At 36.3% G+C, this 16,429-nt stretch overlaps 2 protein-coding genes across 8 annotated transcripts in view; both read right to left on the bottom strand.

Annotated features, from left to right (window-relative positions):
* LOC131331145 (uncharacterized) overlaps nucleotides 1–1,259 on the bottom strand; it is a 48,819-nt gene extending 47,560 nt beyond the window's left edge. The window contains exons 1-2 of one of the 3 annotated variants that reach the window (XM_058365003.1): nucleotides 702–1,212; nucleotides 476–557 (exon numbers count right to left, since the gene is read on the bottom strand). In XM_058365003.1, the coding sequence (XP_058220986.1) occupies nucleotides 476–557; nucleotides 702–1,136 (517 nt within the window). In that variant the 5' untranslated portion in view covers nucleotides 1,137–1,212. Of the gene's footprint in view, nucleotides 1–475 lie in introns of all 3 variants that reach the window. The other 2 variants (XM_058365001.1, XM_058365002.1) reach the window with 2 other exon arrangements.
* Nucleotides 1,260–7,843: 6,584 nt separating this feature from the next.
* LOC131331147 (ankyrin repeat-containing protein ITN1-like) lies at nucleotides 7,844–15,937 on the bottom strand. Of its 5 annotated transcripts, XM_058365004.1 has the most exons (6): nucleotides 15,268–15,937; nucleotides 14,994–15,182; nucleotides 14,692–14,754; nucleotides 12,966–12,986; nucleotides 12,029–12,504; nucleotides 7,844–8,697 (listed from the first exon to the last, which is right to left on the bottom strand). In XM_058365004.1, the coding sequence occupies exons 1-6, from the start codon at nucleotides 15,791–15,793 to the stop codon at nucleotides 8,095–8,097; spliced, it is 1,878 nt and encodes a 625-aa protein (XP_058220987.1). In that variant the 5' UTR covers nucleotides 15,794–15,937; the 3' UTR covers nucleotides 7,844–8,094. The 5 variants fall into 5 exon arrangements, with proteins under 5 accessions (XP_058220987.1, XP_058220988.1, XP_058220990.1 ...); XM_058365005.1 differs by lacking the exon at nucleotides 12,966–12,986; XM_058365007.1 differs by lacking the exon at nucleotides 14,994–15,182 and having other exon boundaries at nucleotides 15,268–15,932.
* Between the last annotated feature and the right edge of the window lie 492 nt (nucleotides 15,938–16,429).

Here is a 16,429-nt window from a genome sequence, read left to right as displayed (position 1 = left end):
GCAAGTGCTTAAGTGATTTTTAGCAACTCATTATAATTAACTTGCTTGAAAGCAGTATCTTTAGTATTAGAATTTTTATTTTACTCTTTCCGTCAAATATTGATTATGTATTTTCTTAAAGTAATTTTATCCTTAGTCGGATAAAGATTCAGAATTTTCGTGCAAAATTTCATAAATTTAAACATCTCAATAGAATTTTGGACCGTGTGTTTTTTTCCCGTAGGTACCTTAATATTGTCTATATATGTTACCTAGTTAGATATTACCACATACTGAACTCAGGCAAATAAAATTTTAAGGGTAATTTACAACAATCATCCCTAGCTCTAGCTGTAGTAAAATTATCGGGCCAAATTATATAATAACTTGTATTAGAGGAACAAAATTTGGAATTACGTACTTAAAACTAGCTAGAGAGGGACGATATGTAGTTGAAGTTCTGCGCATTACAAAAGAAACGTACGTAAATACGTACCATAATGTTCTCCCGTGACCGCAGCGTGAAGAACATTGGAATTCTCGGTACTTCTGGTCGTCTCCTGATCGCGATCGAGTACCTTTGCGATTAGATGGTCGAAAGCATCCTCGTGTCCACAAGCCGTGGTCATCTCCTGATCGCGATCGAGTACCTTTGCGATTAGATGGTCGAAAACATCCTCGTGTCCACAAGCCGTGGTCATCTCCTGATCGCGATCGAGTACCTTTGCGATTAGATGGTCGAAAACATCCTCGTGTCCGCAAGCCGCAGCGACGTAAATAGGCGTCTCTCCCAAACGATTGCGTTCCCGAACCAATGATTCTTGTTTCTGCAAAAGGATTTCAACCACACTTTTTCGACCGAACCTCGCAGCTTCATGCAACGGCGTGTTGCCCTTGTCGTTCCTCCCAAGCAGATCTTTACATTTTACTATGCTGCTGCCGTTCTCATCGCCGACGAGTTTCTGAATCACGAATGCGTTCCCGTACATGGCTAGAAAATGGAGGATTGTGTTGCCCCCCGTGTCTAGTGGTATCGCACCTTCTCGTATCCAGAAGTCGCGAACGGTTGCAAACGACGACAACCACGACCGTGGATGGCAATCTGACGCTGCTCTGAAAGCAGCAGAGCGAGTGACTGAAATGGTGGGGGATGCCATCTTTGAATCCTCAAGTAGGCAGAACAACTATATATGGGAGATAGTTCGAGTGACTCACGAGAGAACCGATTTGACTACTCACTACTGAGCTTCCCAGCTAGCTACTCCACTAGTACGAGAGAGAGGCATTTTGACAAGGTCTTCCCCTGTTTTCTATTTGGGAAAAAGTTGGTGGATCATGTTCTTTTGGACAGATTTCAGGGGAAGATTTGGGCAGATTCGAGGTGAAGAGGAGCTAATGCACACATAAGATTGTGTAAAACACAATATACAATTAATCTCTAATCGTTTATTATTGTAATAAATTGTTCAAATTCTTTTTTTAAAAAGTTAAACTTTTTTCTGAAATAATTTTTTTTTTAAATTTAAACCGTTCAAATACATCTAGAAGATTAAAATAGCATTTTTGTTTGTTTTTATTATTTTGAAAAATTGGTGGATGGAGGACCCATCAGGATAAAAGAGATACACAAAGACCAAGACGACTCTTATCAACATCAACTTTCCATGCTCCATCCATTATACTGGTATTTTTTTTTGATCAATGCTCCATCCATTATACAGAGCCACTCATTGATCATCAGAGAGGACGTAAGGGGCCGGGTGGGAATTTATGTTCGGGAAGAAGAAAGGGTCAGAACAAGAATAGGAGGCGGCGGCTTTGTTCGTTTGCTATTTTAGTTTTGTTTTTCAATTATTATCTTACTTTTTTTTCCAACCATTATTTTTTTTTTCAATTATTACTTTCACATCTCTCTCTATCTCTCTCCAATCATTACCCCTATCTTCAATCATTATTTTATTTCTCTCTCCACCCACTTCCAAAACTAAACTAAACTAAACTTTCAACCAAACACAACCGCGGCATTTCTGCAGTTTACGCCTCGACTGCACCTCATGTAGTCAAGGTCGGCCCAAGATCTTTGGGAGTTCAAGGTCTGTCTTAAGAATGGTATCCTAAAAATTTGACAATTTTTACAGAAAAAAAAACAATCAGAGAGACGCAAAACTATAATATTAAGAGCCCGTTCCAGAACACCTTCTTAAAAAATAAGTACTTATTTCATATTTTCAAACTAAAAAAGAATGCAAATGAAAAATAATTTTTAAATTTTTTTTGCATCGTATTAAAGATCTCACTGAGATCTTTAAAACAAAATTCATATTGCATATTTTTAGATTTTAATAAACTTATCATTTTTAAGCTTGAAATTGCCTTTTTAAAAAATAAGTTCTTATTTCACGTTGCGGAACGGGGCCTAAATCCACTTTGCCAATTGAGTCTTTGATCTGTCGATGTGGAATAAATAAGGTGCAAAATAAAGCCTCCCACCTATAGTCTTATATCGTTAGTTGAAGGAAACAATAAAGGCAAAAAAAAATTTATAAGTAGAAAGTCCTATTACGTCAATATCAATGCTCAAGAGACTAGATCTTACTTCTGAAACTTGGACTGAGCATTTCTTGAAAAGAGTTCTACCCAACCCAAATACTAAAAAAAATTGGAATGCCCAAAACCCAGGCCTTATGAGCCTTGTGTCTAGATTAACTGTGCATGTAGTCTGGCTATTTTTGAACCCATTTTGGAGTCACTTTGATAATCCCAACCGTCCATATTATAGACCTTGTCAAGTAGAATAGCCATGTAAAATGTAAAGTTAATCTGATACGAATCAGATCACACATATTCTGAAAAATTGAGTTTTCAAGTTTTAATCCTTTTTCAAAATATATGTACTCTCATTGAATATTAATCTTCATCCGATTAATTTAATATTTTACGGGCATATTTTGCTCGACAAGCTCTACGCTGTGAACGGTTTAGATCATTGAAGTAACTCCAAAATGGTTTTAAAAATGACTAGACTGCATGGGATGTTGTCCATGCCTTAACGGCATAAAAGCCAATGCCATTAGAAAAAAGCTAATGTCAGTGCTCAAAAAAAAAAAAATCAGTAAACAGCAAAGAAAAAGGTAACAAGTGTCAAATCAAATCTTTATGACTCGTTTAAGGGTTTGAATTTTAGATTTTAATTATTATTTTATTTTTTTTCAATCATTATTTTTATTTTTATTTTTATCTTTTTTCAATCATTACTCATATTTTCAATCATTATTCTAATTCTCTCTACACTCATTATCTACAAATCCAAATTCAAAATACTAAAATGAACGGGGTCTATGTGAAAATTCTTGCTTGGACGGAGTTTTGCACAAATGATTGTATTCGTCCAATTTATTTAAAATATTTTTTAAAAGGTTCTTGCAAATAATTAGCTCAACTAGATATTGATTAGAATCTGATTGATTCATTCAAATTTTTTCCACCAAATTATGGGATAAAAATCTATCAAGTCCTTAACAATTTTTGAATGAGTTAATTTTTTACATGGACCATTAAAAATATTTTTTAAACGAGTTAAACGATTTCACTAATTTGTCTCAGACTCACCCCACTCTAAAATAAATCCCATGCAATTCGGTATACATTTAAGGGTCCATTTGATTAGCGAGAAAATTATAATGGAAAGTGAAAATGAGAGAAAGTGAAATAAAAGAAAAGAAAAATAAACTTTTTTTTTCTTGCATCCGCGATCCATTTGATTATGATGAAAGTTTTGCAACAAAATAAGAAAGTCAGAGTAATTGTGGTTGATTCTTATAAGAAAATAAAAATTTTCTACACTTTTTGTGAGAAAAAAAGTAAGACAAACTTTCTAGCTTTTGAGGGTTGTACGAAAAAGCTTAATTTTTACTACTTTCTAGGATATTTTTGCTAAATGAACACTAATTTAGTTTAAAAAATCTCTTTTTTACACTTTCTAACATTATCTCGTTAATCAAACGGATCCTTAGTATACACCAAACCATGACCCAGAGTTTGCAAAAGTAAATAGGAAACATGAATAATTCACACGTTTGATAGAAGACAAAATTCACATCCAAATAAAGAATTCACACCTTCGAAAAAATACCAAATTCACATCCCCAAATTGCTACACACACAGCAGTCTGTGCACAGATTGTGCACAGATTTTTTTGTGGGGCCCACCACGGGTCCCACACAAATCATCCGAGCCGTTCATTAAATGTAAAACAGTTTTTCAAAGGTCTCCGTAAAAAATAGGCTCAATCCAATACCTATAGGTACTTCATCCAACCATCTAACTTTTCATTCAGATTTTCGGTTAATGAAAAGTTATGTGGTTGGATCGAGCACTTATAGGTATCGGATTGAGCTTATTTTTTATGGGGTCCCTTGAAAAAGTGTTTTACATTTAATGAACGGCTCGGATGATTCGTGTGGAACCCGTGGTAGGCCCCACAATAAAATCTGTGCACAAAGTGTATGTATGTGTAGACTTTCTGTAAAAATTTATACCTTCGAAAAAAACAGAATTCAAATTTGAACCAAATCATCAAACCTCACTTTAAAAAAGAATCATATAAAAATTGTTTTTAGTAGCTTTCATTGCTGTTGGGAGCGTGCTGCACAGTTACGTGCTGCGCGACTGCCAGTGCCGTCTTACCGGCATCGACCCGACGATCGGAGACGTCCACTACGTAAAACTCGTTGAGTATTATAAGTATACCAAAAATCAACCCGATCAAATATCGTTAAATACTTCATCAGAATACATATAACTTAAAAATCAACCCGATCATCGAGCCAATACCGACAAGGCAGCTGTTGCTGTGCAGCACGCTCCCAGCATCCATCCATCCCCCCCCCCCCCCCCGGCTTTTTGGTCGGCCATATCCTTCTCCTTTTTTTCTTTCGGCTTTTTTCAAAGGGGAAAAAAAGAAGCAAAGAATACGTGCACCCTATACATATATTGATATACATTTAGATCAATTATATACAATTGGATCTGTTTCACCTGAAATTTTAGAGAGATAAATCTTAAGAGAGAGATCGAGAGAGAGATTGGGAGAGAGGAGCGTTGAATATGGAAGAGAAGCCGGTGGAGAGGTTGGAATCGGCCATGGTGTGGTTGGAGGCGATTTCTTGTGTGTTGCCAGAGGTTGGCGGAGATGCAGCAAGGGCAGCAATGGATCTGTCCATCGTGGCGTTCGACGATCTGATGAGGAAGTACGTGGGTAGGGTTTCCGGCTGCTGCGGAGAAGATTGCTGGATAGATTGTGGACATGACGAATGTCGTGGCTTATGTGGAAGATTCTGGCATAATAAAGGAGGGGTAAAAAATCACCTCCAGATCACGTGCCCTTGGAATTTTATCCTCTGCATCTTCTTTTTTTGTTCACCTACTCAAAAAAATTAGCAAAATTAGAAAATTTAAATTTTGGGCATAGAGCATATCGTGGGGTGTTTCCAACCAAATCAATGAACTCCTTACAGAATTAAATGCTTGTTTTAGAGAGGCAAATAGCAAATTGCTACTTTATTTGACATGTTTAGTCCATCCAATTTATCTTCTAACTTTCAAAATACAAGTCGAACAATCAATTGGGAAACCACAAAAATGATCATTACTTGATTGTAAAGAGGTGTCCCTCTAAATGAAATTCCTAGCTGTCGGTAGGTTTGTTTTTTGAAGAGGCGAAACTCTGAAACTAGGCAATTTAGCCCCTACAAATTTAAAAAAACATACTTATCGATGTCTGTTAGAACTGATCTTTTACAAAATCCCATAATAATTATTTTAAAATTTAGAAAAAAATTTGGGGGGCCCACACGCGGCGTGCGGTGGTCATGCGGTCCACCTGGTATTAGAGGAACAAAATTTGGAACTGTGCTTAGGGCCCCTGTCCGCACTACCAAAGAAACGTTCGTACCATAATGTTCTCCCATGACCGCAGCGTGAAGAAGGTTGGAACTGTCGGTACTTCTGGTCATCTCGCGATCGCGATCGACCTTCGTAATTGCATGGTCGAAAACATCCTTGTGTCCACAAGCCGCGGCAACGTAAATAGGCGTCTCCCCTAAACAATTCCGTTCCCGAACCAATGATTCTTGTTTCCGCAAAAGGATTATTCAACCACACTTTTTCGACCGAACCTCACAGTTTCATGCAACGGCGTGTCGCCCTTGACCAAAAAAAAAAAAGCTGCAAAATCTCAGCCGGAATTTCTGGTACGCCGGTAACGGCCGGTATTTTCCGAGATGACCGGTATTGACCGGTATTTGGTCCGGAACGGTATTGGGGAGTTAGGGTACCGGTTTCTTTCAAATCCGGTACGTACCGGCCGGTACGGTACGGGATTGATAACATTGGTGTTGCCCCCGCATCTAGTGCTACCGCGCCTTCTTGTATCCAGAACTCGCGAACGGTTGCAAACGACGACCATGATTCGCAATCGGCCGCTGCTCTGAAAGCAGCAGAGCGAGTGACTGAAATGGTGGAGGATGCCATCTTTGAATCCTCGAGAGGACAGAAATTAAGAACTATTTTTTTCTATTTTCAAACTTCTTAGGGTCACTGGAAGGAAATGAGATTTTCGTACTTATAGCTTCATATATAGGGTAACTTCCCTGAGAAAAAAAACAACAGAAGTGTGAAAATTAATAAACAAAAAAAGAAAAAGGTAAGAAGTGTCAAATTCTAAATCTACTGTTACTGCTCCAATAAAAGAATTACTAATAAACAACAAAGAAAAAGGTAACAAGTGTCAAATCAAATATGTTATGTGAAAATTCTTGCTTGGGACGGAGTTTGGCACAATTGGGATTGGTCCAATTTGTTTAAAAATATTTTTTGTTGTTTTATTCACCAAGATAACTATAAATGCTAGATTTAATTGTCAAATTTTTCATTTAGATTTAAGAATAATTGGGATCGAATAATTATAGGTATCGAATTGAGCTAATTTTATACGGGAATCCTCGAAAACTTGTTTTACATTTAATAAACGATTCGAATTATTTATGTAGGATCCGTGGTGGGCCACACAACAAAATTTGTGCACAATCTGTGCACAGACTGCTCTGTGTGTGTAGCAAGGCTCTGGTGTTTAAGGTGCATTTTCGCTATGTTATTGGCTACAAGTTAATGACAATAGTTAAGTTGTTTCGCTAAATAAAATTTTGGTTGACATATGCGAGGAGATCGCTATGTTAGTAGCTCTTTGAAGCTCAAAGAGCTAGACCAAAACTCTGTTAGTGATGCAATTACCAAAAACTTAACCAACCCCTGGCAACTCGGTTTTCAAAAAATAAAACAACAAAATAAATAACGGATAAACAAAACATAAATGCCCAAAACTTAACCAAAATACCCCTTAATTTTGCATTTTTTTTTTTTTTTGATCATCCCTTAATTTGGCTTGGAGCAGCGTGTGCGGCTTCACTGCCGATCACGTGCATGGGTACGGTTTTTGGTGATGTTCAGATTGTCCGGTGGAGACTATCAGGTTACAAAGATATTTATCAAACAGTGAAGATGAGCACTTCCGGGTATCGAACAAACCAGAGACCTTTCGATTTCGTCGCCGGATTATCGGGTGGCGTCTGGGTGGTCATTTCTTGCTGGGCTTAAAGGCTATCGACTAGTATGGATGAGACGATCTTGAATTAGCACTCAAAAAATTATTTTCGAGTATGTGCTAGTTTCTGGTGAAAATAGCAGTAGAACGTCGAAGGCCGAAGGTATGTTTTGAAAGAGAATTTTATCGAATTAGCCTAGGGCTCTAATACCACTGATGCAAATTGAGAAGTATCAATCCATATAACTCTCAAACTTGTACTATTTCACAAACATACTCAATTTGTATTACACAAGAGAAACTTGATTTTTCTTACACTCTCTCACACATTTTGATCACTCTTATTTGCACACTTACATATTCAGATTACAAGCCTATTTATAGTCTAAACAAGAGAGAAAATAAAGCAAAGATGTGATAAACTCACATTTATTGAGCAAATCTGAAAACATATTACAGAAGCTTGAGAGTCTTCTCAAGCAGTAAAAGTAAACCATGTGCTTTTCATGGGTTGCTAGGGAAGCAACTCAAGTTTAAGCAAAAATGAGAGGTAATAGAGGAGCAAGAAACTTCCGTCTATGGTTCCAAGGATGAATGTTGCAGCGAGCAAGCACGCGTACGTAATGTATTCTCCCAGAGGGAAACCAATCCTTTCAAGAAGGTAGACCTGACGAGATGCGAGGGCGATGAATACCACGGAGAGCATCAAGGAACCCATAGCAACCAAAAGTCTCAACGGCAAGTCCAGGTAGAAGTCATTGCTGCGGAACGGACATGACTGGATCGAAAACATAGTCGCGAAGGCAACAAAGGCAGCTAAAAGACCGCAGAATATGTGCAAGTAGTACATGCGCATGTCGTCCGTGAGGAAAACGAGGAGACCGTAACGAGGATCATCCTCACTCTGGCGGTAACCACCCGGCGGGGTAAAGAGTGCTGCGTAATTGACGGTTCCGATCAACGCTACGATTAGCATCAGACCATTGTTCATGTCTTTGACTGCTTTCTCAGCCTTCTCTCGTATTTCCGAATGTTCTTTTACAAATACTTCTTTTGCTGTCTTCCCGTCCTTGTTTCGAAGATTCCACAAATGTGGGGGAGAGTTGTAACTCACGTGCTGCATCATGCATGTGGAACTTCAAAAGACTATAAGTATAAAGCCATATATATTAATGTAGAGTAGTACTCAACGGCCATGGTCGAATTAAAAGATTTAACTCCCTCAAGCCTCGTGGGTTTGATTCGCACTGTCAAAAACCGAGGCTAAAGGTTTTGTCATGGCATTAACACCAGCTAGATTAATTAAGGTGCGCATAATTAATTAGTTAACCAAATACTCAATTAATAAAAGGACTAATAAATACAAGAAAACTATAGTTAATTAAGGATGCAATTACTTCTAATCAGGGTAACTTAACAATCATTCGAACTAGTATCACTATTCTTTACTGTTATTAACTAATAGAATCCTATAGTACAACTTTAATCAAAATTTTGTGAAACTTTACAGAAATAATAGATCCCTTTCATTCTCGTATGGGTAAGGTTATAGCCAATTCAGCTACACTAGTACCGCTACCAAATCTCAAAGGGCCTCTCAGATCCTGCCTTAAGCTCGGAGCAAACATGAAAGGCTGGGTAATATAGAAGCCATCAGGCTTCTCGCCTAATTGCCCATTAATTCTAGGTCGAGCTAAACTTAACACTTAAAAGACTAAACCTCTTTCGTGATGCGGCCACATGTCGTGCAGATGCACGTGCCACGCGTTGCACTTCAATTCGGCAGTCAAACAGTCAACTTTGTCAAAGTCAGTTGGCCTTACCTACACCCACTAGTAAAAGTCATGTACGACAAATGATCCACAAGGAGAGAGTAAGAAATCAAACCATAATAATGTTGAGATGCTACACTTAGTCTCCATTGTTCAATACACTACAACACGAAAGGGCTATAGCGAGGAAATCTGACAAGGAAAACGAATTTCGTCACTGAAAGTACATTATTTGCGAGGAACTGATTTCCTCGCCAAAGGACCGTTTCTAGCGAGGAAATCTATTTTTCTCGCCTTTTTTACGACTTATTAATTTTTTTTATATATGTAAATAATTATTAATTATGTTCATATGTATAATTGTAATATCACAATGGTAAGACATAATCAACTACATAAATCAATACCATTATCAAATTTATTAAAATAAAAAAAGTAATAAACGGGAAAAAATTGTTTCCTCGTCAATCGCATTGAATTGGTGAAAAAATCTCATATTTGTCACTTTTTTTTATTCTAATTAGCAATGAAAGATATCTTGAAGTGTAGGTATTGAGGATTTATTCCATAGTAATGAAAAACTCAACAAAAGATAATAAAGTTAAAAACATCTTGAAGTGATGTCGTATTGAAAATATCTCGAAGCTAATTAGATCATCACAAATCTATTTTCAAAACGTCTACATAAAATACACTAGTTCACCCAAAAAAAAAACACTATTTCATATCTATTGTGCATTCATGCTGTAAAGAATTTTTTGTGTGAACCGTTATTGATTTTTATTTAAACCAACTTAGGTGATTCGAATGACATTCCTTTATAAACAGATAAATATGTTAAATAATAATTTCAAATGCAATTTTGTAAGTATTATACATATTTTTATATATACATATACATATTGTGTGTGTGTGTGTGTGTGTGAGATATTGGGTAATTTAAAATTTTAAAAAATTCCTTAAAGATGAAAACAATTTAAAAAGTATTCACTCCGTTTGGTTTAACATTTTGAGAGTTATTTTTAACTCTCGGCATAGTTTCCTATAAATCTTTCTTTCTATCTTTCTCCACTCATTACCATTCTAACTCTCAAAAATAACTTTCTAAAATGTAAACCAAACAAAGTGTCTTTAGTGCTTTTAGGATGATATAATCTGAATATTTACAAATTTTGTTCATACTATTATAGCAATGATGAAAAAAGCTTTAAAAAATAATAACGAATCTATAATACCCTTTGTATTTGGCAAAAAGAAGAAGGTCAAACTCACTCTTAAAATTAAAAAATAATAGTGATGAAACTTGTCATTCATAATCTAATATTAAAATATATCTCGAGCTAGCTTATGACGACAAAAATCTCATTCCATAAAAGCTAAGGATAATTCCATCAAAAAATTAAAATAATAACACATATTATTAGTCCATCAAAAGTTGTTGTCGGATACGAATATAACATGTTTCAACAAAAAAATTGTTGTGCTAGCAAAAAATTAAATTTGTTCAAATAAATTTTAGACACTACAAGAATACAAAAAGTTGAAAGGCCATAATTAATGTTGAAGAAACTAATTTGGAAAGGTGAAAGAGATGCAAAAATATAATATATAAAAAAAAGTTCACAATTTCACTCAGAAGTGCAAAGTGGTGCGGTGGATAGGTGTTAGGTGTCCTACACAAGAGAACCAAGGTTCATGTGCTGGGAATGGCAAAAAAAGCGGAGAGATTGTTTACTTTTCAGATTTATTTTAGTGAGAAAAGTTTTTCCTCGCCAATTACTGTTGGTAATAGTAAATTCACAGCCTTTAGCGACGAAAAATTTCCTCACAATTGTATCGGAATAGGCGAGGAAATTTTTTTTCCTTGCTAAAACCTTTTGCGACAACGTTTTAGCGAGGAAAACTAGCGAGGAAATTTTTCCTCGCTAATACGTTTTGTGAGGAAATCAGGTGCTTTGGCGAGTAAACTAAATCCTCGCTATAACCCTTTCGCGTTGTAGTGATACTTTAGAATTCTAGAAGATTCGGGAATGTTCTGAAACATTTGAGAACATTCTAGAAAAGCGTATTTGGTTTCAGAACATTCTCGAATCTTCTAGAATACTGGAGAAAGTTCTAGAACATCCTAGCCAAAGGACTCCCAATAGTATTTATGGTCCTTCCCTTATGGGGGATCAGGGTTCGAGTCCTGTTAATGGCATTTGTGGTTTAGAACTATGGAGAGTCTTTGGACCTAATTTACTAACTACCCGCTAATGTATACCACTTGAAAAAAAAAAAAGTTCTTCCTAGAAGGTTCTAGAACGTGGAAGAATCTAGAGTGATCTGATCGTTCATGAAAACTCAAGAAGGATCAAGGACAATTCGCAATGTTCTAAATATGTGTGGAGAGTTCTATATTGTTAGGGTAGACAAGAACATAGGAAGAGAATCTAGAATATATGTTGTACACAAGTAGAAATAAGAGACTTGGATTCTGATTGAGGTGGTGGTGACATAACCTCCTTTTGGTGAGGTAGGGAGATCCCAAGGTGGGGGAGTACTATTCAAGTGTGTTGTGTCCATGCACAAGCATTTGCATACGTAATAAAGTTAATTCGTATTTCTTTCGCTGTGTGTGTGCTCAACAAATAAATGCACGCGTACCTTTTTTTTTTAAAAAAAATGCACGCGTACCTTAAACCAACAAACGTCCCACATCATCTCGTACAAATGTCCTCGTTGAACTGATCTAGAACTTGGAGTACCCAATTTGGCAGCAAGATGTAATATGGTGTTTCCACGATTATCAACATCTCCCACCAGCATTCCATCTCTGAGTTCTATTTTCCTCTTCAATAAGTCGTAGATATTCCAATCTTTCTGCTTAACCGCTATGTGTAATATGTTTTTTCCTTTGTCATTTTGAGAAGCGCCGGAGGCGGCAACGCGACTATTCTTGTCAAAGCTAAACGCAGCCTCCGGAAATTTTCCTATAATCTCATTTACCAACTCAATGATGCCCTTCTTTGTGGCTTCAACAATCGGGCTCCCCATGCGATCGTCTAAGTATCGATTCCATTCTCTCTCTTCTTTTACGAGCCTTTTTCCTAGCTCAAGTGCAAAGGCATGTTTCTGCTTTTCATCATAGATTCTTCTAGTACGCCAATAAGCTTAATTGAAAAGAAACAAGTTCATGAATTACCATTTAGAAAGATCAATAATTTAAAAAAATTGTGTTAGTTAATTTTGTGCAAAACTTTTATAGATTATTAATTGATTTGTCTCGAGTAGAGAAAGTGGAAAAATATATTTTTTATTTTATCCTAATATATTCAAGATAAATTCCAAAAAGCTTGCTTTTGGGGCTTTATCTTGGAATATTTCTAAAAATATTTGGGTAAAGTTAAAAAAAAATTGAATTTTTAGATTCCTTCCACAAAAATTTGACGCAAAATTAACAAAAACCAAAAAAATGAATAATAAGGAGAAAACACCCAAAAAGCCACTATAAATAAGGAGAACATGTAGAAGGCCTTAAAAGATGTTGAAAATCGATCTCAATTTTTAAAATTAAAAAAAAAATGCTTTTTCTAAGAATTAGAGCTAGATCTAGACGAGTAAAGGGATCCACCTTTGATGACGGTTCTGAATCCTACAGTAAGAAAAGAATGTCACCAATTACTAGGAGTAGTAAATTAGCTGAAAGAAAATACTATTACAGGTAAAGAATATATCAAATAAACGAGTAATTATTTAATAGTTTAGGAGTACCACGGTAGTACTCTAGACCAGTTTATAATCTCATTTTTCTGTGGGGTCCATTAACTGAATAGCAGACCTCACAGAAATGTGTGGTTGTAAAGTAATTCAGAATACCACTTGACGATACTCTGAATGTATGATTGTAAAGAGATTCAGAAAACCACGTGACAATACTCAAACTATTGTATAATTTCACCAAGCAAGAGGTGTCAAAATATATATAGGATAAATGATACTTATCTCCCTGAGTTTCTAACAAATATAAATTGACCTCGATCTCTAGTTTGGAAAATTACTCTAACCTCCCTTACTTTTGAAACTATACGCAAATTTATTAATTCCGCCCTTTATGTTATCCTTTCGTTTGTTCCAACAAGAAACATGCTTGACATCATCGCATTGAAGCATTTGAATAAGATGTTAGAAATTGTACAGTGCTATCAATGTTGTCAAAAAGAAAAAAAAAAGTTAAAGTGAACGAATTTAAGCTCTCTCTTTAGAATGCTAAGAAAATTGACCCCATATGCAAATTCAAAATTGTCATTTATTTACTTTGTCCCATGAGTCGCGCATTTAAAAAATAAATTATGTTCTTTCTTTTCTGTCGTTTTCTGTCGACAACACAAATGTTCGTTGAGAAAAAAAAAAAAAAAAAAGCCAACAAAAATGTAACAGTGGTATCCCCAACCTAGGCACCTGTTTATATCCATGTTATCTCTCTATGCTCCTACCTCTTATTCTCCCCTATTAGTAGAGACGGAGGGAGGAAGAGGCATGCGCATATGAGGGGCCAAGGCCCCCGCAGTTTGGATTTTTTTCTTTTCTAAATTTTAAAATTTAATATTTATACTTCACATGGGTGGCTCTTGAAATAAAGAATTGAAAATAACTTTTTCAAATTCACAAGACCCAAATTTTTTTGACTTTGCTAATATATGAGCACTACATGCAGTGAATGCAGAAAAAGTTAGAATTTCAATGTACTTTCTATAAATATTCATTCGCTTTATCATATATCTATACATACACCTTTCACATATATCAATAAGTAGTGATAACGCCAAAACAATTTTTGTTGGTACCAAAACTTCAGCAAATAAAAGTCTTGTATATTACACATGGTACAAATCTTTTGTTCCTTAGAATTGTGGCATCAACAAAAATAATTTTGGCATTATCATTTCCAAGGTTAGCATTTTCATATTCCCAAGTTGTTTTACCTGCAAGCGCGAATGCTCGGCCAAATATTCTTATACTTACGAGAGAGAGAGAGAGAGAGAGAGAGAGAGAGAGAGAGGTGTTTTGATTTTCTAGATCTTTGTTTATCTCAATCTGTTTATTGCATTTTTTTTTTCTATTTTCTTCTATTCCCTGCCATATGTGATGCTGCCGAATGGATATAAGAGACATTTAAAGTTAAAAACTACCATCTTTGTTTATCTCAATCTGTTTATTGCATTTTTTTTTTTCTATTTTCTTCTATTGCCTACCATATGTGATGCCGCCGAATGGATATAAGAGACATTTAAAGTTAAAAACTACCACAGGTTTGCACTAATATCGGTTATAGAAAAAGGGAAAACACAAAACCAAACCTGCGACTATTGATGCCCGGAACCCTTTTTGTTTCGGCTGATACACCATCGACGGAATAAACCCTGCTTAGTAATAAACAAACACATTTTCTTTTTATGAATAAGGTATAAAATGAAAATCATGTCTCTTATTTTATTTTTTTTACTTTCTTGCACCAAAGATTGCAATGAGTACTTTAAATAAGTGCAGTAAAAAACGAAAAGAAAATAAAGAAAAGTGTTGGAGTACATTTTTTCATCCGAAAAACGACACAATTTTCAAAAAAAGACAAGTGAAGTGAAACAGAGAGAGTAGCACTTACAGTATATGAGAACTGCAAGAAAGTGTACCGAAATGATCAAGGAGGCGGACATATAATTGTGTGGAGAATAACATGACCCGCTTCTGAAGGACTCGGGTTTTTGAGCCAACAAATACAATACGGTTCTTCTTTTTTCATCATGATTATGAGCAAGTTGGGGGTATGACTCCAATATTCTCATAGCAAGACCTTTTTTTTTTATATAAAGAAAAAAAAAATTATTAATCTTTGAATTGCGATTAAAAAGACTAAAGGGAATAAGAAAAGTACTTACCGTAATGTTCTCCCATAACCGCAGCGTGAAGAATGTTGGACTTGTCGGTACTTCTGGTCATGATCTCCCAATCGCCATCGATCTTTGCGATCAGATGGTCGAAGACATCCTCGTGTCCACAGGCCGCAGCAACGTAAACAGGCGTCTCTCCTAAACTGTTGCGTTCCCGAACCAACGATTCTTGTTTCCGCAAAAGGATTTCGACCACGCTTTTCCGACCGAACCTCGCGGCTTCATGCAACGGCGTGTTGCCCTTGTCGTTCCTCCCGAACAGATCTTCACATTTTACTATGCTGCTGTTGTTGTTGTTGTTGCCGCTGTCCTCGACGAGTTTCCGGACCACGAATGCGTTCCCGTACATGGCTAGAAAATGGAGGATCGTGTTGCCTTCCGTGTCTAGTGGTATCGCGCCTTCTTGTATCCAGAAATCGCGAATGGTTGCAAACGACGACCGCGACCGTGATTTATAATCTGACGCTGCTCTGAAAGCATCTGAGCGAGTGACTGAAATGGTGGAGGATGCCATCTTTGAATCCTCGAGTGGACAGAAATTAAGAAGTATTTTTTTTCTAGTTTCAAACTTCTTGGGCAGTGGAAGGAAATGAGATTTTCGTATTTATAGCTTTCACAAGGTAACTTCCCTGAGAAAAAAAAACAAGAGAAGGAATTCTCTTTAGGTTTGGAAAAGCAAAGCCTCAGAGACAAAAACACGTGGGAAGGAATCCTCTTTTATGCAAGGAACTTTTTTTTTTGGGAGAAAGCGCTATAAATGCGCATATATATGTGTGCGTGTATATATATATATATATATATAAAACACGCGCGCGCATTGAATAACAGTTTAAAAGGGAAACATTAAAAGAAAAACGGGGACAATTATGTACAACAGTGGCAACTAAAAAAACAAAATGAGGGGTTCCCCGAGCAGTTGTTGACGCAGCATTGCCCCACTTGACAAGGCAGTGGTGACATAAGTGTCCTTGCGAGTTTAACTTGCAAAAAAACACTAATTTGAAAAATTCGTCATCAAGATTGCGCAACAAAAAGTTGTTTGTGAAGTGGGACTCAAATCGACCTGTCATCTGCATGAACTAAAATTATGATGTAGAGGCAGCAAAGCCCGTGTGATGGCAAGTAAGATGGCCATTAGTTCCATTTGTAG

Source organism: Rhododendron vialii, chromosome 6a (assembly GCF_030253575.1).
Source record: "Rhododendron vialii isolate Sample 1 chromosome 6a, ASM3025357v1".
Taxonomy (NCBI): Eukaryota; Viridiplantae; Streptophyta; class Magnoliopsida; order Ericales; family Ericaceae; genus Rhododendron; species Rhododendron vialii.
The sequence above is the reverse complement of the archived record's forward strand: the minus strand, read 5'-3'. Positions and strand labels throughout refer to the sequence as shown.

Excerpts from the sequence above, each read along its gene's own strand:
- LOC131331147 (XM_058365004.1), bottom strand. The coding sequence starts at position 15,793 with ATGGCATCCTCCACCATTTCAGTCACTCGCTCAGATGCTTTCAGAGCA. Across the intron at positions 14,755-14,993 it reads TCTTGCAGTTCTCATATACT|GGTTTATTCCGTCGATGGTG; the intron begins GTAAGTGCTACT and ends ATTACTAAGCAG. Across the intron at positions 12,987-14,691 it reads CCGGGCATCAATAGTCGCAG|GATTCAGAACCGTCATCAAA; the intron begins GTTTGGTTTTGT and ends TTCTTACTGTAG.